This window comes from Tarenaya hassleriana, unplaced genomic scaffold (genome assembly GCF_000463585.1).
Source record: "Tarenaya hassleriana unplaced genomic scaffold, ASM46358v1 Cleome35, whole genome shotgun sequence".
NCBI lineage: Eukaryota > Viridiplantae > Streptophyta > Magnoliopsida > Brassicales > Cleomaceae > Tarenaya > Tarenaya hassleriana.
Window position 1 is genome coordinate 356,680 of NW_010966617.1, and position 26,708 is coordinate 383,387.

Genomic DNA, 26,708 nt, shown 5'->3' on the forward strand with positions numbered 1-26,708 from the left:
CCCCCCAATGTTTTTTGTTTTTGTAGAAATTGTGTATATAGTGGTTAATTACACAACGAAAAAGCTTCCTAGTTTCTATTTCCATCCCTTTTTTTTTTTGCTCTGTCCCAGAAAAAAAAAGAAGGAAAAAGAAACCCCTTGGTCATTAATGGGAATTCAAGGGGAGTGAGGGCAACCCTTTAGCATGTTGGCTTTCCATTTCAAGTAGCATCAATGACTTCTGCCTTTGGTATTTGTTTCTCTTCCCCGCCGCCAGTGCTGAAACACCCAACAGACAAATGCCATTACATCCCCTTTCTAAGGACAAACATATCTCTCACTCCATTAACAGAGAACTTGAATTCTGGTTTATGAAAGATATTATATATGTATGACTTACATGTTAGATCGTGAGGAGGTGCAAAGTCGTAATCGTGTCTTCCCCTCCAGATGCAGCAGAAGTATACACCAACTAGCGTCAGTACAAACACCACTGCACACGACACTGCTATCCCTATTTTACCTCGTCTCGACAAGTGCCCGTTTTCGAAGAACACAGGACATGACGGAAGAGATGGTACTCCGCATAATCCCTTGTTTCCAGATAGACTGAAATATTATTGGAAATCGTTTTAGTTGAGTGAAAAATGAGTCAGAGAAGGCGACGAGGTAATAACACAAACAGAACATACTCGATGATTCCACCATGAACACCGACTGAATAGAGTTCTTCGGGTACTCTTCCTTCCAACTGGTTGCCATTCAAAAGCCTAACACAACAACATTATTCATAATTTGTTTAGCCAATTCGGTCACAGAAATTCCGTCCTCTGCTTATATGGGAGGAACACGTTATACGCACACAGTTCATCAGTCAAGAAAGAATGATTAAAGCAGCTTGCTTCTTACACGAGCTTTAAACTTGAAGATGTCAGGCTTTCAGGAATCGGCCCTGTGAACTGATTGTTTGACAAATCCCTACAACCGAAAGAGGGAAATGATGAGCATAAATGGCTAAAATTCTCCCTCGTCCCGAGCACATAAAACCATTCAGAATCCTATTTTCGGCAACTTAATATATTATGCGTGAGACCGTGTGAGGTTTGCAACTTACAGATTCACAAGGGACTTCTGACCAAGCCCTGGAGGAAGTGGTCCACCTAGAGAATTTGAACTCAGGTTGCTGCAAAAGGAAACAAAACGATTCATGCCTTTGATCGATGAGTACAGAATATGAAGCTAACCCTTCAGATCGCCATGCACCATTGACAATATAATGAGCAAGTAAACACTGTAATGCCCATAGACAAAGAAGTCAGCAGGTGATACTTACAGGCTATTCAAATTTGTCAGAAAATTAATCTGCTCACTGATATATCCTCTCAGGCCCTGGCTACCAAGGTCTCTGAAACAAGTAAAACAGAATGAGGCGAGCTCTATCTATCCGAAAGAAGTGTATAAACAGCAGAATAGATATAGCGAGGTGGTAGATCACACATCACAGATACTAAAGATACTAAACACAAACAGGGAAAAAAAAACAACAGTGAACAGTGTAGTGTTGTTAATAACGCAGCAAAAAATTGTTCCAGGAAGCTGATGGCTAGATTACCATACTGCCTAGACTAAGTTCCAGATAAATGAAGAAGTCAAATATATGTGTATAAACTAAATACAGTGTTTGCTCAAATCGATCGTTATCAATGCCAGTCGGTTGAAGCATCATGATCTAATTTTCAGCTTAAATACAAATTCGACTCCTAAAACATAATGACAGAGAACGCAGAACAATACGGATGAGTTGTGGTTAGGGGTGAAATGCCACTCGAACCCAGAGCTAAACAATCTTGGATACAATGGTATCCAAGGAACTCACATTTGGAATATAACGAGGCCAGGTCCGTGCGGGTTGGGATGGCATGCGACTCCTTCCCAAGCATCCCAGCTAGTGGGAGCACAGGGATCACCATTCCAACCCATTCTATCCGGGACACGAAGTGAATCCTTAAGCGCTTTCATGGCAGTCACTGCCAAAAAACCCAGAGCCTTGTTAGCACTCACATCGATCCTAAGGTAAACAAACAATTCAACACCTAAATGTCTGAGTATTTCCGGATTTGATCAAGCAGAAGAAAATGTCAAGAACTTAGCTAACTTTTTGTTTCCCTTTCTATCGAAGACGAGTGAATTGATTGCTAACCATTTATGGAAAGACGGAGAAACTAAGTAAGAAACAATTCAACGTCATCTCCCCTTGTCTCGCCCAATTCAGTTCTTACGAATTCTCAGATTCCAATCAAATTGCTACCATTAAAGTTCACATACCTTGCTCAGGCACTGTGGCCAAATCAGCAGGCCGACGACGGGCGACAATCTCACGGTGACAGTAGTACTGCTCAGATTCTTCACAGTATAATTCAAACTATAAGCCGCAAATCCCCCGACCAAATTGTAGATATCAACTCTGCTCACATTGTTATCGTTCACCACCACATCAAACACTCTCTGCCCAGCCTTCTTCACAGTTGAATCGATCTCGGCAAAATGGAACCAGAGCAAGTAATCGAGCTTCGCGTCCACTTCAAGCTCGTAGACCAGCGAACCCCCTCCTGAGACCGTCACCGCCGTTTGATACAGCTTCATGGGGAAATAATTCGGCGCCTGATCCGCACCTTTGATCTTCTCCAGAGTCGACAGCGATCGAGCCGCCGAGTTCGAGCTCTCCGACCGAAAATCGGCGTCCGACTGCCACGACCGGCCGAAACTGTCGGTATGATTCGTGAAACCAGGCCCCCACTGATCCGAACCGCATGAGAGCCTCCCGTAGTTGACCAGCATGGCATCGTGACCAGTCCCCGACGCATCATACGACAACGGATCAACTTGTATGATCTCCAAGGAACCTACAAGGGGAGGATCGGTGGCGATGCTGTAGAAGCACAGATCGAGCTCGCCGTCATCGACGAACGCGAAAAGATCGGAGTAGGAACCATCGCGGACGAGATTCTCCGGCCACGGCGATCTCCAGGAGAAAACGAGAGTGCCTTCGACGGAGACGTCGAACGAAGGGGAATGAGACTTCCCGTCGTAGTTATCGTAGACGGTGAACGTCCTGATGTAGTAGCGACCGGAGGGAAGAGGGACGACGTAGCAATTCTTCTTGCCAAAGGAGAGAGGGAAGTACCTGAGGGTCTTCTCGGCGGCGAGATGGAACCGGAGAGGCTCGGAGACGACGGCGGTGGCACCGCCGGAGTAGAAGCGGTCGGGAAGCCATGAGCGGCTGAAGGCGTCGGCGGAACCTTCGGGAGATCCACAGTCAATGTAAAGAGAAGTATCTGCAAGGAAACAAAAACAGAGGAAGAAGAATCCAGTTCAGCATCAGATCTAGAAATCAGAGCACCTTCCATGGAGATTCACAGAGAGAGAGAGAGACGTACTGAAGGGGAAGGAGAGGGATAGGGAGAGGAGGAGAGAGAAAGAGAGGAAGAAGGAGAGAGAGAGGAGGGGCATTGTGGGGATAGTGAAATTTCTGGATCGAGAGAGAGAGAGAGTAAAGAGTGAAAGTACTGTAAAGAAGAAGACGGGAGAGAGAGAGAGAGAGAGAGAGATGAAGGCGAGATTTGCGGGAAAGGAGTGGACTTACATTTGCTAATCAAAGACATTTTTACACACTTTGATGCTTTTTTTTTTTGGCGCTAGATTTCTGGACCATTTTATTAATTAATTTTTGTCACCCAATTTATTTATTTATATCAAAACTTATATTATTTCTATAATGGTACAAATCTATAAGAGTTTCGAGACATTCATTCATTTTAGTGTACAAAATGCCCAACTCTAATCAACATAGATTTGATAAATTCATTTATTTAATCGGTGTAAATGCTGAGGGAATCTATGTGAAATATAAAGATAAATATATTACATAACGTCAGATAATTGACAGTGCATGTGAACAGGATATTTAATGAAAGGTGAAATAAATACGTCACCATCCAACAATAAAACCAACCCTCCATGCACTACCCGACAATTACCTCCTCTGTTTTTTTAACCTGAAAATGCGTAATTTATATAATTAGATTATAGAAAATTCTAAAAAAAATACATAAATTGCATTTAAAAAAATACATAAATTTTATGAAATATAACATAAAAATATATAAATATATGTATTTTTATACACATTGTGAAGTGTGTATCGAGTCCTCACCACTTCCCTCCGACACTCGTACGTGCGATAAACGAAAGAGACACCGGAGTTTTTACGAGTTCGGTTACCGAGTTACCTCGGGCCTACGTCTCGGCCGGAACGGAGCCGGCGAATCCACTAGGAACGAAGAATACAACAGAGAAGGGATAACACACGATGGCTCTCCACACAAGGTCGGAGGCTCACCGAGAAACACCAAGAGACAGGGTACGAGACACTTACCGACCTACTCCGCGACTCACCTTTGTGACCGCCACCGGTCAGAAGCTTCTCCATCACCGGGAAACTCTTCCTCCGTCGCGATCTTCCTCTCCTTCCCACGATCGCCTCTGTGATCGCCTTTCTTCTCTCCACCTCGAGCATCGCGCCTCTCTCCGTGTCGAAGTCCCGAAACCCATTAGGGTTTCATTAACCCTCAGGATGAAACGTTGCGTTTCGGGTTAAAACCCGAAACCTCCTTCCCAAAAGGAAGGTTCTATTTCTCCGCCAAATGGGCCTTAGGGCCCAACAATCTCCACCTTGGTGGAGAAAGAGAACCGGAAATAAAAAACAATAAACACTAGTGGTTCGCCGTTTCCAGCACCGATCGACTTTCGTCGATCCCTCGACTTTCGTCGTAATTTAAAGCGTAACTTACCTGACTTACCTCACTTACCTGATGTCGGAGTTAGTCGCATGTTGCTGCCTTTGAACCTGATGAAGCTCCCGTCGATGACTCCTCAAGACCTCGTCGCCTTATCCCGCCGCCGATCCTGCTCATCCAAACCTGAAACACTCGGTAAACGTGTTAGAACGTTCACCCCCGATAAGACTCGAACCGTAGTCCTATCCCGCATCACCCGACTGGCGAATGCTACCCTCGGTTGTATGACTCCCTAGACCGTCTACTAACCCTCCTAGTAAAGTCCAAGACTATACCCGCTAGCTAACCCGAGGATTATACCCGACGTCTACCCGTCTCCTAAGTCTATCCCGACTTCCCCGAGACTAACCTGAGTCATACTACCGAAAACCCGCTAGATACCTAGCCCGGATCCCCGTGAAGTCTATACTACCTATAGATATACGACTTCTACCCTCGGACCCTAACCTGCCAACTAGAATTGTCCCACGGTTTTGTCCCGCGAAGACTTTTCTAGTCCTCTAAGAATGCTCCACCGAGAATAAGAGACACGTGAGTGCACGTGCTCCACCTCGAGAGGGAGTGTCCTAGCGCTCCAACCTACACCGACTCTACCCGGTGTAAACCCGACACCTCCCTGCTCACACCATCTCCTGAGCATCCTACCCGAGGAAACTCCACCTAAATGTGGAGACCTCACCTCCTGACCTACCACCGAGAACCGAAGCAGCTTCGGTTTACTCCTCCGAGGTCATATGTCCTTCTACCTCGGACTCTCCCTACCTCGTCATCCGGGATCTACAAATCCTCCATGTAGGATCCCTACCTACCCGCGGAACAACTCACTCCACCTGGTCCTTGGCCTACTCCTGCAACCCGATTTCTCGGGTTTTGCCCGAGACCCCTAGTCCTTCCACCATACCCCTTTCGGGGTATACCGAGCTAGACAATCTAACTCCATCATCCTAAGACGATATAACCAGAGCCTAAAATGACTCAACCCGGAAGTGACTTACCTGACCCTAGAAGTGATGTAACATGACACGAGGGATGAGACCGAACCCTAGAGGACTTAACCCTAGGTATATTTCTACCTAGCCGTGCTTAAACACGCTCTAACCCTAAGTCTATCGGTCCTAAACCTAGGTACGTCTCTACCTAATCAGACCTACAAGACCTAGAGAACACGACCTGACCGGACTTAACCTAGGTACTCAACCTAAACCGATCTAGCGGACCTTATACCAAGTCTAACCGGACAACACCCTAGGTACATCTTACCTAAACGGATCTAACACACTCTAGACCAGACCTGATTTGACTTAACACAAGGTATATTTCTACCTAAACGACCTCCTAGACTCTCGCAGAAACCTGATTGGACTTACCCTAGGCATAATTTTGCCTAACCGACCTATTAGACTCGAAACACAGCCTACTTTAAGACCTGATTACGTCTAACCAGACCTAACTTAAGGCTAACCAGACCTGATTACGTCTAATCAGACCTATAACACCGAGTCTACATGGCCCCCAACACAGTCCTAACCAGTTCTACGATCCCGAGTCTACCCGGCCCCTCACAAAGTCCTAATCAGACCTACCCAAGTGCTACCTAGATCCTAACAGCCCTAGTTTGACAACCAAAAGTCCCGACTAGACCATCACACGACCCTAATCAGACCTAAGCCAACCCTAGTCGACCAACCACTGATTAGACTTTTAGCACCCTAATCAGATCTGAACTAAGCCTAATTGACCTAATTCTAATCTGATCAGACCCTATAAACGCCTAAAACCAACTCCTACATACCTGCCCTGATCTAAACCGATCCCTACAGACCTATACCTAGTGATTCTAGACTTAACCAACCCCTAAACCAACCCGTTTTAGTTAAAATCCACCTAATCAGACCTAACCGGTCAATGTACCGGACTCTATGACTCAAACCTGGCACTTAGGAGTCCTATCTAGTCCTAAACTAGATAATACCTAAATCTACAATCAGATACTAATCAGATCAGACCTAGACAATGTCTCTATAGACATTCTAAACCTCTAATCAGACCTAACCAAGTCTATTTTTCAGATACTAATCTGATCAGACCTAAACAATGTCTCTATAGACATTTTAACCTCTAATCAGACCTAACCAAGCCTATTTTGACTTAATTACCTACTGATCAGACCTAGACTAAGCTAGACTAGCTCAAATTTGGCTTAACCAGACCTAACCAAGACCTAAACAGCACTTACAGACCTATATCAGACCTAGACAGTCTACTACAGACCTGTACCAGCCTATTTAAGTCTAACCCGACCTCCTACCTAGCTAAACAAAGTCAAATCCAACCTATTCAGACCTATACTGAACAGAAACCGGAATCTATGACCTACATTAGCTAAACCGAGATCTAAACAAGTCTAACCCTAGTGAATTTTCACTAAACCAAGCCAAATTGAGTACTAGACCAACCTAGCAGGGTAAACCGATCACTACAGACCCTAATCTACCCTAAACCAGTCCACTATGCCCTAAACCAGACACCATCAGACCTAATTTGGACCATCCTAACCCTAAAGCAGTTAGTTCTAGTCCTAATTATACACTCCAGACCCCCAAACTGACCTAATCTAGCCCTAAACCACGAATTCAGATCCTAACCCGACCAATACCAGCCCTAACCAGATAATTCAGATCCTAAACAGACCTCTACCAGCCTAAACCCGATCTGATCTTACCTAATACCGGACCCAATTGACCTATACGGTCTAATTCTAGCCTAATTGGACGAACAGACCCTCACATTAGACCTAAACCAGTCTAAAACCGGCCCTAATTCAACTCCAATCAGACCCTATTGGTCTAAACCGAACAATTCTAGCCCTTCCCAGATAAATCAGACCTTAACCAAGACCTAAACTAGCCTAAACTAGTCTGAATTGCTCTAAACCGGACTCAATTGACCTAAACCGGACCCAGATTGACCTGAACCGGTCTAAACCGGTCCAATTGACCCTAAACCGGACCTAAACCGGTCCGATTTGACCTAAACCGGTCAACTGTTGACCAAATTGGTCAACGAATTGACCGAACCGGAGTGAACCGGTCTGAACCGGTCGGAACCGGGTCTGAGCCGGACTGAACTGGCCGGAATCCGGTCTGAACCGATGGAACCGGGTCAGACCCGATATGACCGCCGATAACCGGACTTGGATCGAATCGAACCAGGTTCGATTGACCTAAACCGGGTTAAACCGAAATTGGATCGATTAAACCGGTGTAAACCGGGTTTAATCCGAAACCCTAATTTCGGAAACCCTAGCCGCCGAGTCTGCCGAGTTGACTCGGACGTTGACTCACCCGATCCCTCCACCCAACCCTAACTCGGACGAGTTCGGACCGAGTTTCGCCGGAATCGGGCTTTCTCCGCCGAGTTCCACCGAGTTTCTTTGAAACTCGGACTCAAATCGGAGAAAAATTGCGGAAAGATAATGAAAACTCGAGTCAAGAGACTCACCTGGTTACCGGTTTCAAAACGAGTCTTGGCCGCGTCAGCTGTCTGAGATTTCGGATCCCGAATCTTCGCCGCCGACAGTACCACAGACCTCAGATCTTCTTCTTTCGAGTCCCGATCTACCTCCGATCTTGCGCCTTTCACACTCAGTAGAAAGTTAGAACGCTCAGAAAGACTCGACTCGGAAATGAAACCGGAAACCCTAACTTACCTCGCCTGACCGGCGATGCTCCCTGGATCGGAACCGGAGCTCTGATACCACTTTGTGAAGTGGATATCGGATTCCTCACGGTTCTCTCCGACGCTCGTACGTGCAAGAAACGAAACGACACCGGAGTTTTAACGAGTTCGGTTACCGAGTTTCCTCGGGCCTACATCTCGGCCGGACGGTGCCGGCGAATCCACTAGAATAGAGCGGAAACAACAGAGAAGGGATAACACACGATGGCTCGCCACACAAGGTCGGAGGCTCACCGAGAAACACCAAGAGACAGGGTACGAGACACTTACCGACCTACTCCGCGACTCACCTTTGTGACCGCCACCGGTCAGAAGCTTCTCCATCGCCGGGAAACTCTTCCTCCGTCGCGATCTTCCTCTCCTTCCCACGATCGCCTCTGCGATCGCCTTTCTTATCTCCACCTCGAGCACCGCGCCTCTCTCCGTGTCGAAGTCCCGAAACCCATTAGGGTTTCATTAACCCTCAGGATGAAACGCTGCGTTTCGGGTTAAAACCCGAAACCTCCTTCCCAAAAGGAAGGTTCTATTTCTCCGCCAAATGGGCCTTATGGCCCAACACACATTTCATGTATTAAAATATCAAATTAACAATTCATATATTTTTTATGATATATTTTATAAAATCCATGTATTTTTATGGGATTTGTCCATTAAATTATTAAACTAATAAGAAAACCCCGAAAATACACTTGATGAAATAATTACCTTGTTTTTGACAAAGTCTACAAATAAAACGTGTTTTATTCAGTTCAAAAGTTTCATGGCACCCACTTACTTTCTGCATAATTAAATCAGGCTTATTTGGTGTTGATTTTCATTAATATAGATTATTAATGACATTTTAAATGTTAATCAAGGGGTAAAAACGTGATTACCACATTGTGTTAGTGTCCTAATCTCGGAGCCAAATTTCCCGTGACAAGATAACTGTTCTCAACTCTTTGTCGTATTTATTTGCCAGTTATTTCCATAATTTTAAAAAAGGGTTTATTATAAGAATCAAAATTAATTTATATTTTTATATTGGGGAAGTTGTTTTGGGAGTCGTTAGTTCGATATTAGTAGTTTGTGCCGAAATTACTCGCAAATAGTAAATATTGGGATTTTCTTGAATTCATGAACCATATAAAATGTGTAAATTAATTTAATAAAATTCGAGTTTACTATCAGGAGTAATTATATTGTTTTACAATTTACTTATACGGATTTCAAATACAAATTGGTCTATTAAAATTTAACTAGCAAAAGAAAAAAACTTAAATTTGTATTAGCATATTATATTATATTATATTATATTATATTATATTATATTATATTATATTATATTATATTATATTATATTATGGAATTCTCAATGTTTTCCTAATCCATTTTATTAAAAATAATCTCCATGAGAGACTATCTTATTAAATATTCGGTTTTATTTAAAAAGAGGAATTCAAAACCCATACACATCCACCCACTGGCCCATAGCTTTAAACATTATTGGGCTTATTCAAAGGCCCATTAATAATTTTTTAAAAGCTTAAGGCCCATTGACAGTTTCTCGTGAAAAGTCGAAAAGATTTATGTGATAAAAAAAAAAAACAGAAACTAGTGGTGCCAATTCGACCACATTAAAAAAATATAGCAATAAAAATAAAATAGATCTTTCACCTTAACCAAAGATTATTAAACTCTTTTTTTTCCCACGTAAAAAATATTATTATTACATAAATTTCAACATTATTAATCCACCGTATTTTGGTCCATAAATATAGCAATAAGACATAGAAGTGAAATCGAATCCAAAAATTTAAGTCCCATTAGACCACCAATTATTAGGTTAATCACTTAAACTTTGATTTAAATAGTTTAAACTCTAAAACAACGACCCGAACCAATTTATGCGACTCCATAAACATACACACCTGCAATCTCTATTAGGGATGGCTTGCTAGTTTAGATTTAAATTATGTTCGGTTATTTCGATTTTAGAAAACTATAATCGTTCTGTTTTTTATTAAATTTGGTTCGATTATGATAAAATACTCATTTAAAAAAATTAACAGTTTTCGATTATTTTTTATTCGGTTCGGTTCGAATTTGGATTCGATTTTTTCATTTAAAAAAAAAATCATATCCATAAAATCATATCCATTTCATTTTTTATCGAATTCGATTAAATTACAGTTATATATTATATTACTAATCATTTCGTTAGATTCGGTTCGATTATTCGATTACTAACCAAATAAGTCTCCCTAATTTTTGTGACCTAAGTTGGATTTTCCCCCTAAAATGGAGAGATTGAGAGATATTTCTTGAACAGCAAGTTACCTCTTGGAGGAGTCATTCTATAGTAAAGAAAAAGGGGCATTATTAAAAATACCCTTAATTTGCTATTTCTACTTCAAGACCTATCATTGTGACCATGTGACCGAAATATAGTGTGGTCACATATTGATCACATTGTTCATAACGTTAAATTTATGATGTTTTAATCAAATGATTAGTAAGATATACAATGTATGAATATAATGAATTAGTGTGATCACCATAAATTTAACGTTATAATCGATAAAAATCAAAATGTGACCATATTATATTTCGGTCACATGGTCACAAGGATATGTCTTGAAGTAGAAGTAGCAAATTAAGGGTATTTTTTATATAATACCAAAGAAGGGTCAAACAAATGCACATTGATAGATCTCGTGTAAATGTCCTAGCCATTTTTAATTAACTTATATGTAAAAAGCAAAAATCTTTCCGTACGCGTTTAAGTAATTACTTGCAAACCTAGCTGTAATTAATTATTCAAATATTGCAGTAAATTCTTACTCTAATCATCTTTTGATTATTTCTTTTTGGTTAAAATTAAAATGAGGATAATGAATAATAAACTGTGGTTACTAATGTGGTCGGAGATCACATTATCCATTAGGATTATGCCACCTAATTAACGCCTAACCGCTCCCGTTTAGTTATATAATTGTGCGATTAGGTCGGTCTCCTACCAATTTCGGAACAATGCATTTCATACACTCCCCACATTAATTATAATATAATCAAATGAGGAAAAAATGTATATTTTTAGTCCCCCCCCCCCCAAATTTTGTCATCTAGTATCTATTTCAGTTTTCTAATTTCCTAAGTATCTATTTAATTACAGATTATATTTTATGTTATAGTTCCGAATAATTCGCGGTTTTCTTTAAGTGATTTTCTCTAGATTGTGCTCACTGAACCCATCCAACCATAACTATGCCAAATCTTATTTAAATATTCTCTTCGGTTCTGTAACATTTTGTCTTTTCGTATTTGTTATCGCATTATATTCCCTTTCATCTCCATTCAAATCCATATAATTTATAGAAAAAAAAAATAGAGATTAGAGATTAATAATCAAAGGTCACAAATCAGCACACTAAACACTCCGATATCGTTTGTCGAAATAATGGCCGACCCATCTCGCTGGTCGGATCATTCCGATACCCAACAGCATCGGTTTGACTCGACGCTGACGTGGCAATATGTTCCGGAAAAAAAGTTTTTTTTTCCTTTCTTGATACTACAAAATGTTATAATTTGTATGTAAAGCCAACTAGATTAACGATCAAACGACTCGTTGCTAAATCAAATCTAAACATACAAAATTAAAAGCAGCATTAAATGTTTGGTAAATTCAATCTAGGGCTTTGTAAGTTCATTGATCACAAAGGATAGATGAGGTAGATCTGCAATCAAAGCATGAGAGAGAGAGAGAGAGAGAGAGAGAAGATAACCCACGACTCTTTATTTCACATTTCACAAACTTTGACGAGCATGTGACCGAGATAATATCTACTAGGCAAACCACTCTTAGGGCAAAGATTCCTATCTCTCTCTCTCTCTATATATATATATATATTCACTTATTATATATGGGTATATACTATATCATGTGAGGCCCACACTATGGGGGTATGGAGGGTCATAGTGTCCCGTGGGTTAGGGAACAGTGCCCTCTCTCCATCGGACCTACCCGTCGCACCTTTCCTAGACCCGACCGGACCGGTCCGGTTCGATTCCTCCTCTCTTTCTATATATAACCCCTCAACCCAATTCTTCAAGTTCATCCATACCCACATACTACACACTTCTCTCTCAAGAACCATCTCTCTCTCTCTCTTTTATCGGAAATGAAGGTGACGGGCTCGAGCGTGGGAGGGTCGAAGAGGAAAATGTGGAGCCGTGGAGTAAGTGGAGTCATAAGAGAGCAAAGGTCGAAGCTTTACATCATAAGAAGATGCGTGGTGATGCTTATTTGTTGGCATGATTGATCATCCATCGTCATTATCATGATCACCAAACTCGTATGATGATGCAACAAGATCATCATGACTAAGCATCATATATATATATATATATACATATATTCTTTTATCGTGTTTAACTATACATACTTGGGAAGATGGGGTTGTGGAGCGTCATATATATATAATTTTGTAGTTTTTTTTTTCAACCCCGGTGAAGGGTTTTGAAGATATGTAAATTAGTAGTTGATTAGCTATCTATTCATATATTAATACTCTGTTTTTTGAAGGGCGACCTTTGTTTTTATTTTATTCATAACATTCCGTGAATTTGTGAATATTAGAATAATAGAAAAAACAATAAAAAAGATGGATCAAAGTAAAAAAAAAAAAGTATTTACCTTTTAGTAAAGAAACTAAAACGTTTTTTCCCCGAAAATATAGTACGGATATTGGATTGATGATTGAATGAAGCAAAGTGGGATGAGCCCATAAGCTTCCCAAGTCACGATTTTTTTTTAAAATAAAGTCAAATAAAAAATTACCCTTTTCACTATTCTCTAAACCTTCACTACGAACATCATTTCTGTTTAATGATTTTAATTTTTTTTTAAAAAAAAAAAAGAAAAGGAACGGAGAGCTTTGCCATGGAAGCACGCCCTCATCATTTGTAGTGGTCAAAACGCCGTTAGTGGGACCGTCTAATATCACGTTGGTGACGGAACCCTAGTAAGACACGTGTACGGTCGAGATCGATTTTATCAAGAAACCACATGGATATTATTTATTCTCCTAAAAAATTAAAGCTTCTCCTGCGTCTTGCGGTGCCACGTGTCACACGGATTCTCGTGTCTGCGGTTGAGTACAAGCAAATCAAATTATATAAATTAAGAGAAAAACAACAAATGCTGCCTCTTGGAATAAAATCGCCCGTCTCCATTGCATTAAATTGATTTTTGTAAACTTTGAATACACGAATTTTAAATTTTTATTCGTGGGGAATAAATATGGATATGGGTTTTGGATTTAATTTTTTTTTTGAAGAAAGAAATGTTGTATTTGTTATAAAAGATGTACAGAAATCTTTCAAGAAACACTATAGTTGTCGGCCACAAAGAGGGAAACGTCCCCTCATATAACTTTCACATTCGCCAATGAGTATCACATTAGAAATCAACAACCCTTACACGCCCCATTACAATATATATATATATATATATATATATATATATATATATATTCCAAATTTAAGTAGAAGTAATGGAAAACAAAATTCGTCTAAATCAAATCGGATCAAATGAAGATGAAAGAATTACAGTGAAAAAAGAAGAAGAATTAAAGCAAATTTAACACGAGATATGTTTATTTAAATTATGATCAATTCATATATATATGAATTCCTTTCAATAGATCGGATTCAAAATACCTTTATCGGGATTTAATATATTTTAAATGCAAACTGTAAACTATATTTTCAAAAACATAAGTTATCACAAAAATAAATATTAATCAAATTGCATATATATATATATACCAATTTTATTCCAAGCGTTACCTCTAATTCAACTTTTGTCATCTTTCAAACTCATGATTCTATGTAGGCTAAAAAAACTATATTATGCAAAAGGGTTATGCTAAAAATACGCAGTCTTCTGCATCACCGTGATTATATAATTGTCGTATTTCTGAATTAAATAATTATAAAATGATAATGTGAAAATCCTAAGCATTTCAGCTTACGACTGAAACATAATATCCCAAACCCAACGGTTGGTCCAATAATATTAAATGAAATTTGAAAAAAGAAAGAAAGAAAGAAAGAAAGAAAGAGAGAAAACGACAAAAAAAAAATAGAGTATGGTCAAAGGCTGGGCTTTTACCGAGCCCACGTGCGAGGCCTAATTTTGCTGGCCCCGACCCGACCTCCTCCACCGCCAAATCATAGGCCTCTTTTATTTATTATATACATACATATATATATATACATATATATGTATATGTATATGTATGTATAATTGTTTGTTTTTATGTGGATATATATATATATATATATATATATAGTGGCTACATGGTCACGATACTATGCATGTCCTCAAATGGTTGGGGTTTGTCTTCATATATCTATTTTATTTTTCGTTTTTTTATTCATTTCATTTGTCATTGTTTTATAATCATTTTGTCTTCATATGTCTATTTTATTCATTTGACCGTGATTAATATAACTATAGGATTGTAAATTTTCTTTTCATTATAATATTTATTTTAATTTTAGTAAATACTTTTAATTATACTAATAATTATTTCCGTTTGAATTTTAGTTTATATTTACCTAAATGCGAGTAAAGATTTAGAACAAGCAATTGTTTTGGTGTGACGTTTTGTCTGGTAACGCGTCACAAATATTCTAAAGGTAGAAGTCGCGGTTCATAAAAGAACAAAGAAGAATTCTAAAGATAACAAAAAGAAACTATACACTAAAATTTCAACCAAAAAAAAAACTATACACTAAATTACATTTGATATGTTCCATTTATCTTTATTATTGCCATTTACGTTCATGATAATTCAAAGATAATGTTCTTCACAATTATACATAAAGAAATGATTGAGACCAGGAGACTGCAGGAACAGATTTTCATGTCCCATATCTTAATTCAATACTTCCAGTCAGGGGTATGTGTTTCGGGATGGGTGCGAATTCAGGACGGAAATGTATCGGTTCGATTATTTGTCTTTACAAAAATAGATATCAATCGGTTTTTATATTATATTTGATTCGATTCGATTTGGATTCCGGTCCGATTCTAGTTTTTATTAAAAAAAAATGATAGATTTCTTTTAAAAAATTTCAGTTTTTCAAGATTTTTTAAAATTCGGTTCAGTTCCAAGAAATTCGGTTTTCTAAAAATAATATCGTTCGAGAATTTAGAATGGTTCAAATCGAAAAAAATACCGTATTTCTCGGTTTAGTTCGGTTCTTCGGCCACCCCTACTTCCAATTGATACAAAACACAGAAAAATGATTGGGTTTCATTCAAATTTACAATTTTCTTATGAAGTTTAAAACTTTGAGAAATGCCACATTGGGTATGGCTCCAAATCTCCCTAAGCTCTCTGAGAGATTTCAAAGAACAGACTTTGAATATGATTACATCCAATTGAGAAAGCAAATCTTACAGAAGCATAACCACTAAATCTGAAACTCGGGCAAGTGTCAGTCAAGTTTTTATACATCTGAAACACTTTCCGACAGAATCTGCTGTCTTTTTCTAATCCCAGTAACCAAAAAGAATTTACAGTTTCAGTCTGCTCTTAATCATCCACCAAAAAAAACCATACACAAGGCACTACAGATTCTGGCATCAGAAACATGATCAAAATGTTAAAAAGAGTCAGATGCATCATACCAAGTTTAGGTAAGTTCCATTACTCGATTGTCTTTCCGCCGCCCCAAGCAAGAAAACTTTCCTGAGATCCGAATTCCTGAATCGAAAAAAAAACAAGAACACTTGAGGATTCCGAGAATCCAATTTTTTTTTTCGGACATGGCAGGATAACGTTGGAAAAACAAGAGAAAAGGGTCGGGTACCAGCTGGCTCAGACGGAACTCGGGTGGGGTATCAAGCTCTATGTTTGAAGGATCAAGATCGATGTTCTGACACTCCTCTAGGTCTCGTTTGAAGTCATCTGTTCCTAACCGAGCATAATCTGAGAGACGAGGTTTGATCTTTGTACCTTGATTACCTTCATCGTCTGTATTCTCTCCTCTCTTTGGTGATTGGCTTTGCAGAAGATCATCACAAAGAGACAAGGCCTCCACAAGCTGTTGTGAGTTCAGGATGTTCTGAGATCCACTATCCCACCATTTTGGATCTTCCTCAGCATGATCGGCATCTTCTTTATCTTTCACTCCGTTCTCGTTATCATCTCCCGTTCGATATTCTTCATGTTCGGGTTCAGGCTCATCATCAGGACTTGGTTCATTATCATCTCTCGTTCCATATTCTTCATGTTTGGGTCCCGGTTCATCCTCAGGACTGGCTCTTTTACAATTAGGTAGAACCTCATTGCGCATATAACCTGATTCAGCAGTCTTAGGTTTTTGTTTCGGGAAGGAAACCGAAGAAGAACAACAACAATGTCAGTTGGCACGATAGACAGTACTTAGTAAATTCATAAAGAGCATGCAAAGAGAACCTATTTTTCAGTTCAGTAATCACTCAAACATGGAGAGAAAGGAGTGATTAATGCTTTGGAGTGATTTTTATGCAAAAACAGAACAAGAAAAGTTTACCTGTGCATGAGCAGTGACAGACTTAGTCAAAAAGTGAAAATCAGAGCAGTTTCTCTCGGCATGTCGTGGCTCGGGAGTCACCAACTTTGGAGTGACAGGGTCCACTTGTGGTGTCACTGCAAAGATATCCTCAGTTACCTCTGCTTCTGCTTTACCAACTTGCTTGACAGATTGCTGCTGCTGCTGGTAGAATATCTTCGATACGACGTATTCCCCGTCCTTCTCATCCTCCTCCGTCCCCAAGTGATATTGATGCATGACCCAATTAGTTTTCCCGGATTTTCCTCCATAGAGAACCATGATTTTCTTACAACCTTTTTGAACACCATCCACTATCACAGGTTTAGTTCTACCTGTCTTATGCCACCGCACATCACCAAAATCGTCATCGTGAATCTTTCTCCGTTTTCGAGTTCCTGTGTTATAAGCTTTGATCGATCTGTGGAAGAAGTGGGACACGAGTCCATCTTGCTTAACACCTAAATGATTAAAAATCAGTAACAGTGAGACAAACTTTTGTGCAAATCCCGTTAATGAATGGAATCCCCAGAGATCAACTACCTGGTAAATTCTTGGGGTGCGTGTAACAAATCCCGTCATCTTCATCAACCGTTGGGATGAACTCATCGATGAACGGGTGGGGCCTTAAACCCGGTAAACCAACTTTTGCTTGCAAATGCCATATGATCTCCTGATCAGATGGATCGAATTTCACACCTCTAGGCAATCCTGGCCAATCACCAACGACCTGGAAATGAATAGAACTTAAACACCTAAGCAACTCGTGCACAAGATTTTCTTTTACTTGTAGCAGAGTAACCAAGGACATCAAATAATTGTTCAGACAGATGAACCAGAGAAGGAAAGAAAGAGCAGAATCATACATCACTGTTGTCTATAACATGATGGCAGTTCGGGCAATGCCTTGTAGGATTGCTTTTCCACGCAACTTTTTGCGGGTTTGAACTGGCCGAAGCACTCTTTATTTTCGTTGCAAATCGGTTTCCATCCATCAACCATGATCGCCTACACACAGCAAGAAAAGGGCCACAGTCTTGATCAATATGTAACGATAAAAAGAGGGTATCAAACACACGAATCTGCTGAAAGACCAGAAAGTTTAAAAGCTCAGTTCGCTCCCATAGCTATTTTATCGTGAAATCAGACACAATATAAAGCAGACACCATCATCCCAACACCAAAGCTGTTAATTCTCTTTTCCCAAACACTATGTTCCCAGAATCATCACCTTCAAGAAGCCAAAGGGGACGGACAAACATTAAGTTGATGCCAAATCCTAAAACATTCCGATCAAAGAAGTTCTTAGCTTTGATCCAAGTTCAAGTTCAAGTTCAATACCCTTGGTCCAGAACATCAAAGTACCACCACAGATGTTCATCGATCACAAATAAAACCGATAACATGAAACAAAACCCTAGCGACGAGACTCAAATACGCAAATTTCGCGCAACCCAGTTCGCATTAACCAGCTAAATCGCCGAAACCGAGATCATAGAACTACATTGATTAACAAAAACAAAATAGTTTTCACATTTCGCCCCCACTTGTCGATTAACATTCGTCCCGAAAATCGTACTTAGATTCCAGATTCCACTTAAAGATCAAATGCCCGATTTCTAAAACAATGCGAGATAGAAGAAAAGATGCTTACCCTGCCATGAGAGCTCGGCAAAGAAAGACGAGAGAAAAAGTAGTGGAATCGGAAACCCTAGCCAACTCCCCCAGCGACGGTAGGGAAAAGATCAAAAGTGGAAGTCACTCACTTTTTCAAGCATTTCTCGATATCCCAATCGGAATTTAAAATTCGAAAACCGGATTGTCACTGCTTGCTAATTTACGAAAAAACAATTTGTAGAGAGAGAGAGAGAAAAGATACTGGAATGATATTGTGAACATAAATGTCTGCCTCGGGAGTGGAAGGAGACCAAAGGCGCCAGTTTTATGTTTTTGGAGAGAGAAGTAATCGGCTGTGACGCGGTCCCATGCGACGACTTGCGTTGACTTCAAACCTTAAATCTAGTCGATCAGATCAACGGCTGAGATCACTTCTTTGACCCAATCCGTGTTTTTTCTTGTTCACCTATTGTGAATTAATTATCTGTACATAAAGATGCAAAATCAATGATAAGGTATATTAATCTATTTTTTAATGCTACGCAGTAGACCATCAATTAGAAGGTTATATAACTTTAAAATTACACCAAAATTTTAAAAACACACACATATATATATATATATATGCGTGTTTGTGAGAGAGAGTATATATACAGAATGGAAAAAAAAATCATATATTCCATTCGAGGGATGAGCAGAGGGTTTGCTTAGTGAAAAAAAAAGATACGAGCAAGCAAGAATGGAAAAAAAAAACTCAAGATTGGGTGGTTCAACCTGTAAAGAAGGGATCAAAGCTCTTTTTCAACCCGGGTTTGAGTACTCACTTGAGGAGGGATATTCATATGGGTTTTTCCGATCCTGTAGTCAGGCCAAAGACTCGATGAACTTTCGAATTATAAAAAAAAATGGAAAAAAAGAAGCAATCTCTTGCATTTACAGATCATAGAGATCAATAAGGCATTTCTTGCAATGCAGAATGTTACAGATACAGAAGAAGCAAGTGAGAGGGTTTGTGTAGAGCACTTTAAAGCAAAACAAGCAGGCCCAGGGGCTTCGGACATTATCGATCCAATCTGCTAGCTCAAACGCAAGCAGAGGAAGGAAGGAACAGAGCCAAAGGAGTTTTCAGTTCACGCTTGCTCAAACAACAGATCACTACCATGATGCTAAAACTTGAAGACAGTCAAAGCAACAAACAATCAGAAAGCATCATACATGCCATGCCGACCATAAGGCGTTGATGGCCATGGGGCAGGCAGAGAGAATCCTGTCAAACAGAAAAACAAAGCAATTGAACTGTCTCGTCTTAAATCCCTAACCGGGAAAACCTAATCTATTTTCTGTTTCAGATCAAGGATTCATTCAAGCCATGAACCAACAGGCCTTAGAGCTAGAGACGATCCCAGTTCCACTAACTCAGAGCTCCTTCCATTAAGTATACTTCTTTCCCCCTAAAATTTTCGAATAAATTCAGCTTCCCGCTGTATGTATATGAAGCTGAAAACTCCATAATTTGGGCCTCTGTGCGAATAAATCTTAGGATTTTAATTCGAGATATATTCCCTAACTATTGACAGGCATCTGCTACAGGGCGGAGATCCAATGCAGTTCCAGATTATCAGAATGAGCTCGATTAACTTGCAGAATTCCCGATTTTCCGATAAGCCACAAACGCAGCAAAAGAAATATTTGAGGAAAAAAACTGACCACCATGAATGGGAGAAGACATGTTCGAGCTTCAGAGAGAGAAGAAGTGTGAAGGAAAAGAGCAAACCGGCTTCCGCACTCTTCTCCAGCTTATTACTACTCTTCTCTGCACCAACACTTTCGCCCTTCAACGAAACCCTAATCCCCAAAATCAGATCCTTATTCACGGCTTCTCAACCAACATCCGACGATTGATTCCCCGAAATTTCTGGGGAAAAAGGCGTTTTAGGCGGAAATTCAAAGGGAAAACAACCGGGAAGGATAAGAGAGAGAGAGGGCTTTCGTTTTTAAAATTGACCAAAATACCCTTATCGGGCCGTCTGAGCCCTTGCAAGGTTTTTGTTTTTGTCAAAGCCCTTACAAGATATTTCCTTATGATTAGTGTAATTTCCTTATGATTAGTTTCAACGATTTCGCTAATCCTCTCGAGTTAATTACACTAAATATCTAGGAGCAAGTAGACTAAGGTTCATGTCCTGCATGGACCAATTAAATTCATTTATTTTATAAAAATTATCCAAAACAGGAGAAATAAATTTCATTGTTGTAAATGAACATGCAATCGGGTGTTTGCTTTAGGTTTAAATAATTCCAAATTTTTACGTACTATGCATATGCATGCATGCGCGCATACCAAAGGAAAATAAATCCCAAGTATACATACACTTAAATAAATAATAATAATAATTTGCATTCCTATTCATATAGTTTTGATTTCGATTTATTTATAGATTGTAACAGAAAGGATGCACAAGCTAGAATCCCAAGCTCGTTTTCTTTTGCTTTCTTCCACATCTCCCATGCACGTATATAATGCAACATATATAATCACACCACCACCGTCATTAGTACTTTTAATTTATCTTTTTTCTAACCCACTAATTTCCACTTGGAATTACACACATACATTTTATACAACCCAAATCCACCAAAGTTAAAATTATAAACTAAAAAAACAGAAGCAAAAAAAAAAAAGCCATTACAAAGCACCAAAATGAAAAAAAAGGGCGAGTTTAGGTATCATATATAGAACCAATCACCAAAACGGATATAATCTATATAAATCCTACACTTATACGTATATATAAATATATCAGACCACATATCCAATGTCCGATCTAAATGTAGAACTGAACTACTTTTGTTCCTGTCGCGGTTCCACGATGTTTATACCGTTGTTACTACTCATCCTCTGTCTCTTTGCATTCCCCGAAGAAGAAGGTTCTTCTACTGAGCTCTTATCCATCACCGACTTCAACGCCTCTTGTATCGATCCTATGCACTGTTGTTGCTCGTCGCTGTCGCAAGCTTCTTCTCCCGTTACGAACAGGACGTTCTTGACTCGGCATCCGACCGTTGCGATCTCGGCTTTTAGGGTTTTCAGACGCAATCCTTTTAGGGTTTTGATCAGGTCGGGCAAGAGATCGGACCTGTCGTCGCAACAGATCGAAGCTTTTATTACGAACTTGCCGTCTTGTTGTTCTTCTTCCTCTGAGACATCTACTGTTATCTCGTCGGTCTCTGTCGGGACAGGGTTTGTCTCTGCGATCTGCGAAGTTTGTCGTCTTAGTTCCTTTACGTGATGGATCACCTCCGCTAATAGGGAAGCTTTGTCCGTCTGAAAAAAATGTGAAAAAACAAACGTGATAAAAGGAATACAAGTGTACATATGTTAATATGATATTGAGTATTGTCAATATTGTTTGGAACTAAAGATTTTTTTTTTTTTTGAAGATTTATAATGGTGCGTATATATATAAGTATTTTTACTATGCTGAATAATTTTGGTCCGACAATGATTGATATCGCCAAGGGAATGTAACAAAACTAATTTTTTTATTTTCCACACAAAAGCCTCACATGATTTGGAACAAAAAAGAAACGGAAATTAAAGGAAAATAGATGTGGCAGTAGCTTCCATGTTCTCAATTTCTAGGTTTTATACAAATTTAGCTCTCCATCCGTATATATAATAAACAGCATATAAAAATATGATTAACGATATAAGAGTTCGCTATACTATATTATGTTTCATAAGAAGCCCAAATATATTTTTGAAAAAAAAAAGTTGCGTATATATACAAGTATGTGGTCGGACCAATGGATGGAGTGTATATGTGTGTAATGTACTTACTTTGGTGGTGTTTGGTAATATGCTACGAAGCTTAGAGAGATGATTGTTGATCCTCTCTCTCCGTCGCCTCTCAGCTTCACTGTGACTCTTCGACGCAGCCAAAGCCTTCGCGTCCATCATCTCTTGCGCCGTAATCTTCCCCAGCTCCGGTTGCGACCCGAACGGATATTGACCCGACTCGGCTTGAACCGCCGGACCCAAAGCTTCTGACAAGATCCGGAGATGCTCGTTGTGGTGGTGGTGGTGGTGGTGTGCTGACGTGGCGCCGAACCCGTCGACAAACCCGAATCTCGATCTGTTGAAAACGCTGCCGTAGAAAGACGCCGGAGGAGGAGGAGGAGGGAGGAGAAACGGGTCGGGTCCATGGATCGGGTTGAAGGGTTGGATCGGAGGAGTAGGCCAAGGGAGGACCGGGGGGACAGAATCTTGGGGGAAGATACTCGTGAATCCGGCATTGTTACCAGGTCCGAAGATGTCGGAACTGGTGGTTTGTTGTTGTCGGGGAAGGAGGAGGTTGTTTTGGTACTTTTGTAAGTTGTTCATAGCTCCTGATGAACAATCGCCTTCTTCTTCCTTCTTTGCACACATATCACTCCCTCAATCTCTCTATCTCTCTCTATGAAAACGTCACCATCTTTGAACTCCCCTACCACACACACATGTGTATATATATATGTGTGTGTGTGAGTGAATGAGTGAGTGAATCAATGCATAAATGAGAGAGAAAATGCTTCTAAATAAGGGTAGGTAAAGAAGCGAGAGAGGAGGCAAAAGTTGGAGAAAAAGAGACAAACCCTAGCTAGCTCTCTCTCTCTCTCTCTCTCTCTCTCATACATACATACATACATACATACATACATACATACATACATACATACATACATACATACATACATACATACATACATACATACATACATACATGGCTACATACATACATGGCTTATATGCACGCGCGTGTGTTTTCTATATGTATCGTTTGAAGGATACACAGTACGGCATATTGCAAGTTTGCAACTTGTGCTTGTGGCGGAATTTTTGGAAGGCAAGAAAGGTAAATGAGCGTTGAGATTCTTTGAATTATTTATTTTTCTTTTTGGTTTTGAATTATTTCTCTTCTACACCCCCTACATATATATTTAGATGTATATATCATTTCATAACCTAAGAGCAGATAGCGACTCCATTTCAAAATATGCCTTGTGTGCTTTTATCCATATATAGAACAAAGTGCGTATAGAAAATGATATAAATATTAAATAATGCGTTTGCCTAGGGATGCTATGTTTAAGGCTATATGATGTAGTTTTTATCAATTTCACCGTAAATATAACATTTAAAAGAAAATAAATCAATTTTATGTAGATAGCCGGACGATCAAATTGTGCATATATCTACGTATATGATAATATGACGCATTGTTTGATAAATGGGAGATAGTTTTTTTTTTTTTGGGTTAAAAAATGGGAGATAGTTATCCATAAAGTTACAAATTTATTACGCAAAATAGCTAACGGATTCTTTGAATTTAAAAACAAAATTGAATATATATTATATTGTAGAAGCCAGGTCTTCGTCAAAACCCGCTGGGAGAATCGGAGGCTTTCGAAGTCTCGGACCGAAGCAGAGGGTTTGAGGGGTGTTTTGGTAAAAGTGTAAGGGCGAGAGTATAAGCCCTAGGGTTTGTTCTTTCTCTTCAGACGGTGGTTTTTCGTTTTCTTTTTCGGTTCTCTCTCTTGCGGTGGCGATCTCTCGTCTCCGTGTGTCGGTGCCGATTTCGATCGGAACTCCGGCGGTTGTACCTAGCAAATAGCGGTTTCCTCTTCCCGAGACGTAGGCACCGAGCGTTAGAGCTCGGTACCGAACTCGTACATCGCTGTCTCGCATCTCTCTTTCGTTTCTTGCTCACACGAGTGATTCGGAGAGACGGTGAGGTGAATCGGAGGGCAAATCCTCTACAAGTGGTATCAGGAGCCCGGTTCGTGGCAAGGCTCGGTGAAATCGGTGGTGTTACGCGATTTGAGGTAAGTCCGAGGTTCGTCTCCTTAGATCTGAGCGTTCTAACGTTTTTTGTGAGTGTTTCAGTTGTGAAACGGCGAAGGCGAAGCCTTCCGGCTGTAGATCGGCGGTCGACACCCACGGCGGAGCTCAGATCGGCGAGATCATGTTTCGGAAAGAGGTAGGTTCTCCCGGATCTGACTCGGACTGAGTAAATCAGCCGAGTTAGGGTTCCGAAGAGGTGAGTTCTTACTTGATTTGGTTAGGTCTAGGGTTCTGGGGGGGAAAACTGGTGAAAACCGGTGGTTTCGGGCAAATCTCGGCCGTGACTCGTTCGAGTCACGACTGAGTCATTTCCCGGGGTGAGTCAACGTCCGAGTTGACCGGGTTAACTCGGCGGCTACGCTTCCGAAAATTAGGGTTTCTGGTTTAATCCGGTTAGCCGGTTAAATCGGAATTGTCTAATTGGACCGGGCTCGATTCAAAATCGAACCGGTTTAGTCGGGTTAGGTCAAACGTTGACCAATTTCTGGTCAACAGTTGACCGGGTTAGGAAAACCGGATCGGTTCAGGTCAATTGGACCGGTTCAGGTCCGGTTTGGGGTCAATTGGACCGGTTCAGACCGGTTCGAGTCAATTTAGGTCCGGTTCGGGATAACCCAGACCGGTTTAGGTCAATCTAGGACCGGTTTAGGACAATAGAGTCCGGTTTAGGTCAATTTAGATCGGGATTGGGCCGGTTTTAGGTCTGATTAGGTCTGATTTGTCGTTTAGGTCTGATTAGGGTCTGATTTGTCCAAATAGGGCTGGGTTTGTCTGGTTTAGGGTCTGTATCGATTAGAGCAGGTCTAGATTGGTCGGTTTAGGGTCAGGATTGTCTGATTAGGACTTAAATTGGTTGGTTTTAGGTCTGATTGGTTCGATTGGGTTAGATAGAGTCCGGTTCTTAGGGCATTCTGTCTGGTATAGGGTATTTAGGATCTGTATAGGTCGATCTATCCTAGGTAATGGCAGATTAGATCTGCGGTAGACTTTGGTTACCTGTCTTCAGTCATAGAGTCCGGAAATTCTGTCTGGTTAGGCCTGAATAGGAGGATTTGGCTGAACTAGGTGAGTGAGAAGTCGATATTAGGGTTAAAATCAATAGGTACAGGTCTGTTAGGGTTGATTTTAGGCTAGATTTAGGTCTGATCAGATTTAATTAGGTCGGTTTAGACTTAGTTTAGATCTGATTAGGTTAATTCAAGTCTGATCAGGGGTAGGTAAGTCAATATTGGGTTGATTTAGGTCTGATTAGGACTTAGGGGGACAGAATAGACTCGGTTTTAGGTCTGATCTAGGTTGGTTAGGTCAGTGTTAGCCTTGGGGTAGGTCTGATTAGACGTAATCAGGTCTTAGGTAGGCAGGTTTTAGAGTCTATTAGGTCTGTTAGGTTGAAAAATACCTAGGTTTAGGTCCTCTTAGGATCGGTCTTACTCCTTAGGTCTGGTTTTTAGGTGCTCCTAGGGTCGGGTTAGTCATTCCCAGGTTAGTTTCGTTCTGGGTAGGTCTAGTGCATCCTCGGGTTAGAGATTAGGTTTCCTATTAGTGATGTCTGCCCCTCTGTATCGCGGCCTTGACGTCGAGAAGTTCGACGGCAAGGGAGACTTCTCCTTATGGAAGGAGAAGATGTCCATTAGCTTAGAGATTTTAGGGTTAGGGGACACACTAGAGGATGATCCATCTACATGGGGGGTTGCTGATGAGGGGAGCCCACAAACTCCAGCTCGGGAAACCGAGGATTCGGGAGGCCTTACGTCTCTTTCAACCGGGTCACTAGGGCCCGGGGCTAAGGGATCGGGCACTCCGGCTCTCAAAGAGAGACAAGAAAGGAGTAGAAGGGCTAGGAACCTCATAGTGCTTGCTCTAGCGGATCAGGTTCTAAGGAAGGTCATATCCGAAAGGACGGCCTTCGGAATCTGGAGGAAACTAGAGCGGTTGCACATAGAGCAATCTCTCCCCAATAGGATGTACCTCATGCAGAGGGTGTCAGGGTTTAGGATGGACAGCTCTAGGACAATAGAGGAGAATTTAGACATTTGCCAGAAACT

The 26,708-nt window shown here is 40.4% G+C and overlaps 4 protein-coding genes across 6 annotated transcripts; 1 reads left to right on the forward strand and 3 right to left on the reverse strand.

Moving 5' to 3' along the window:
- Window positions 1-88: 88 nt before the first annotated feature.
- On the reverse strand, window positions 89-3,576 carry LOC104821962 (putative leucine-rich repeat receptor-like serine/threonine-protein kinase At2g14440). The gene is given in 10 exon segments (XM_010553002.2): window positions 89-258; window positions 380-588; window positions 672-749; window positions 889-957; window positions 1,094-1,162; window positions 1,313-1,384; window positions 1,856-2,006; window positions 2,305-2,337; window positions 2,340-3,314; window positions 3,417-3,576. Coding segments are annotated over 10 exon segments (1,842 nt in total). The 5' UTR covers window positions 3,490-3,576; the 3' UTR covers window positions 89-145.
- Window positions 3,577-12,530: 8,954 nt separating this feature from the next.
- LOC109117025 lies at window positions 12,531-13,133 on the forward strand. The gene has a single exon (XM_019203486.1). It carries the CDS (start codon window positions 12,737-12,739, stop codon window positions 12,875-12,877), a length of 141 nt encoding a protein of 46 aa, XP_019059031.1. The 5' UTR covers window positions 12,531-12,736; the 3' UTR covers window positions 12,878-13,133.
- Window positions 13,134-16,008: 2,875 nt separating this feature from the next.
- LOC104821963 (NAC domain-containing protein 8) lies at window positions 16,009-20,714 on the reverse strand. Of its 3 annotated transcripts, none has more exons than XM_010553007.1 (6): window positions 20,487-20,714; window positions 18,029-18,170; window positions 17,706-17,892; window positions 17,145-17,623; window positions 16,440-16,943; window positions 16,009-16,333 (listed from the first exon to the last, which is right to left on the reverse strand). In XM_010553007.1, exons 2-6 carry the CDS (start codon window positions 18,155-18,157, stop codon window positions 16,277-16,279), a joined length of 1,356 nt encoding a protein of 451 aa, XP_010551309.1. In that variant the 5' UTR covers window positions 18,158-18,170; window positions 20,487-20,714; the 3' UTR covers window positions 16,009-16,276. The 3 variants fall into 3 exon arrangements, with proteins under 3 accessions (XP_010551309.1, XP_010551307.1, XP_010551308.1); XM_010553005.1 differs by lacking the exon at window positions 20,487-20,714 and adding an exon at window positions 19,042-19,263; XM_010553006.2 differs by lacking the exon at window positions 20,487-20,714 and adding an exon at window positions 18,817-19,261.
- Window positions 20,715-21,366: 652 nt separating this feature from the next.
- LOC104821964 (transcription factor bHLH30) lies at window positions 21,367-23,262 on the reverse strand. Its single transcript, XM_010553008.2, has 2 exons — window positions 22,621-23,262; window positions 21,367-22,104 (listed from the first exon to the last, which is right to left on the reverse strand). Exons 1-2 carry the CDS (start codon window positions 23,206-23,208, stop codon window positions 21,622-21,624), a joined length of 1,071 nt encoding a protein of 356 aa, XP_010551310.1. The 5' UTR covers window positions 23,209-23,262; the 3' UTR covers window positions 21,367-21,621.
- Between the last annotated feature and the right edge of the window lie 3,446 nt (window positions 23,263-26,708).

What these genes read in the sequence shown, in the direction of transcription:
- LOC109117025 (XM_019203486.1), top strand. Translation starts at nt 12,737, where the DNA reads ATGAAGGTGACGGGCTCGAGCGTGGGAGGGTCGAAGAGGAAAATGTGG.
- LOC104821963 (XM_010553005.1), bottom strand. Translation starts at nt 19,061, where the DNA reads ATGTTCACAATATCATTCCA. An exon ending in ATGTTATAGACAACAGTGAT is followed by an intron (nt 17,893 to 18,028) that starts GTATGATTCTGC and finishes ATTCATTTCCAG; the next exon opens with GTCGTTGGTGATTGGCCAGG. An exon ending in CTGTCACTGCTCATGCACAG is followed by an intron (nt 16,944 to 17,144) that starts GTAAACTTTTCT and finishes CAAAAACCTAAG; the next exon opens with ACTGCTGAATCAGGTTATAT.
- LOC104821964 (XM_010553008.2), bottom strand. Translation starts at nt 23,208, where the DNA reads ATGTGTGCAAAGAAGGAAGAAGAAGGCGATTGTTCATCAGGAGCTATG. An exon ending in TATTACCAAACACCACCAAA is followed by an intron (nt 22,105 to 22,620) that starts GTAAGTACATTA and finishes CATTTTTTTCAG; the next exon opens with ACGGACAAAGCTTCCCTATT.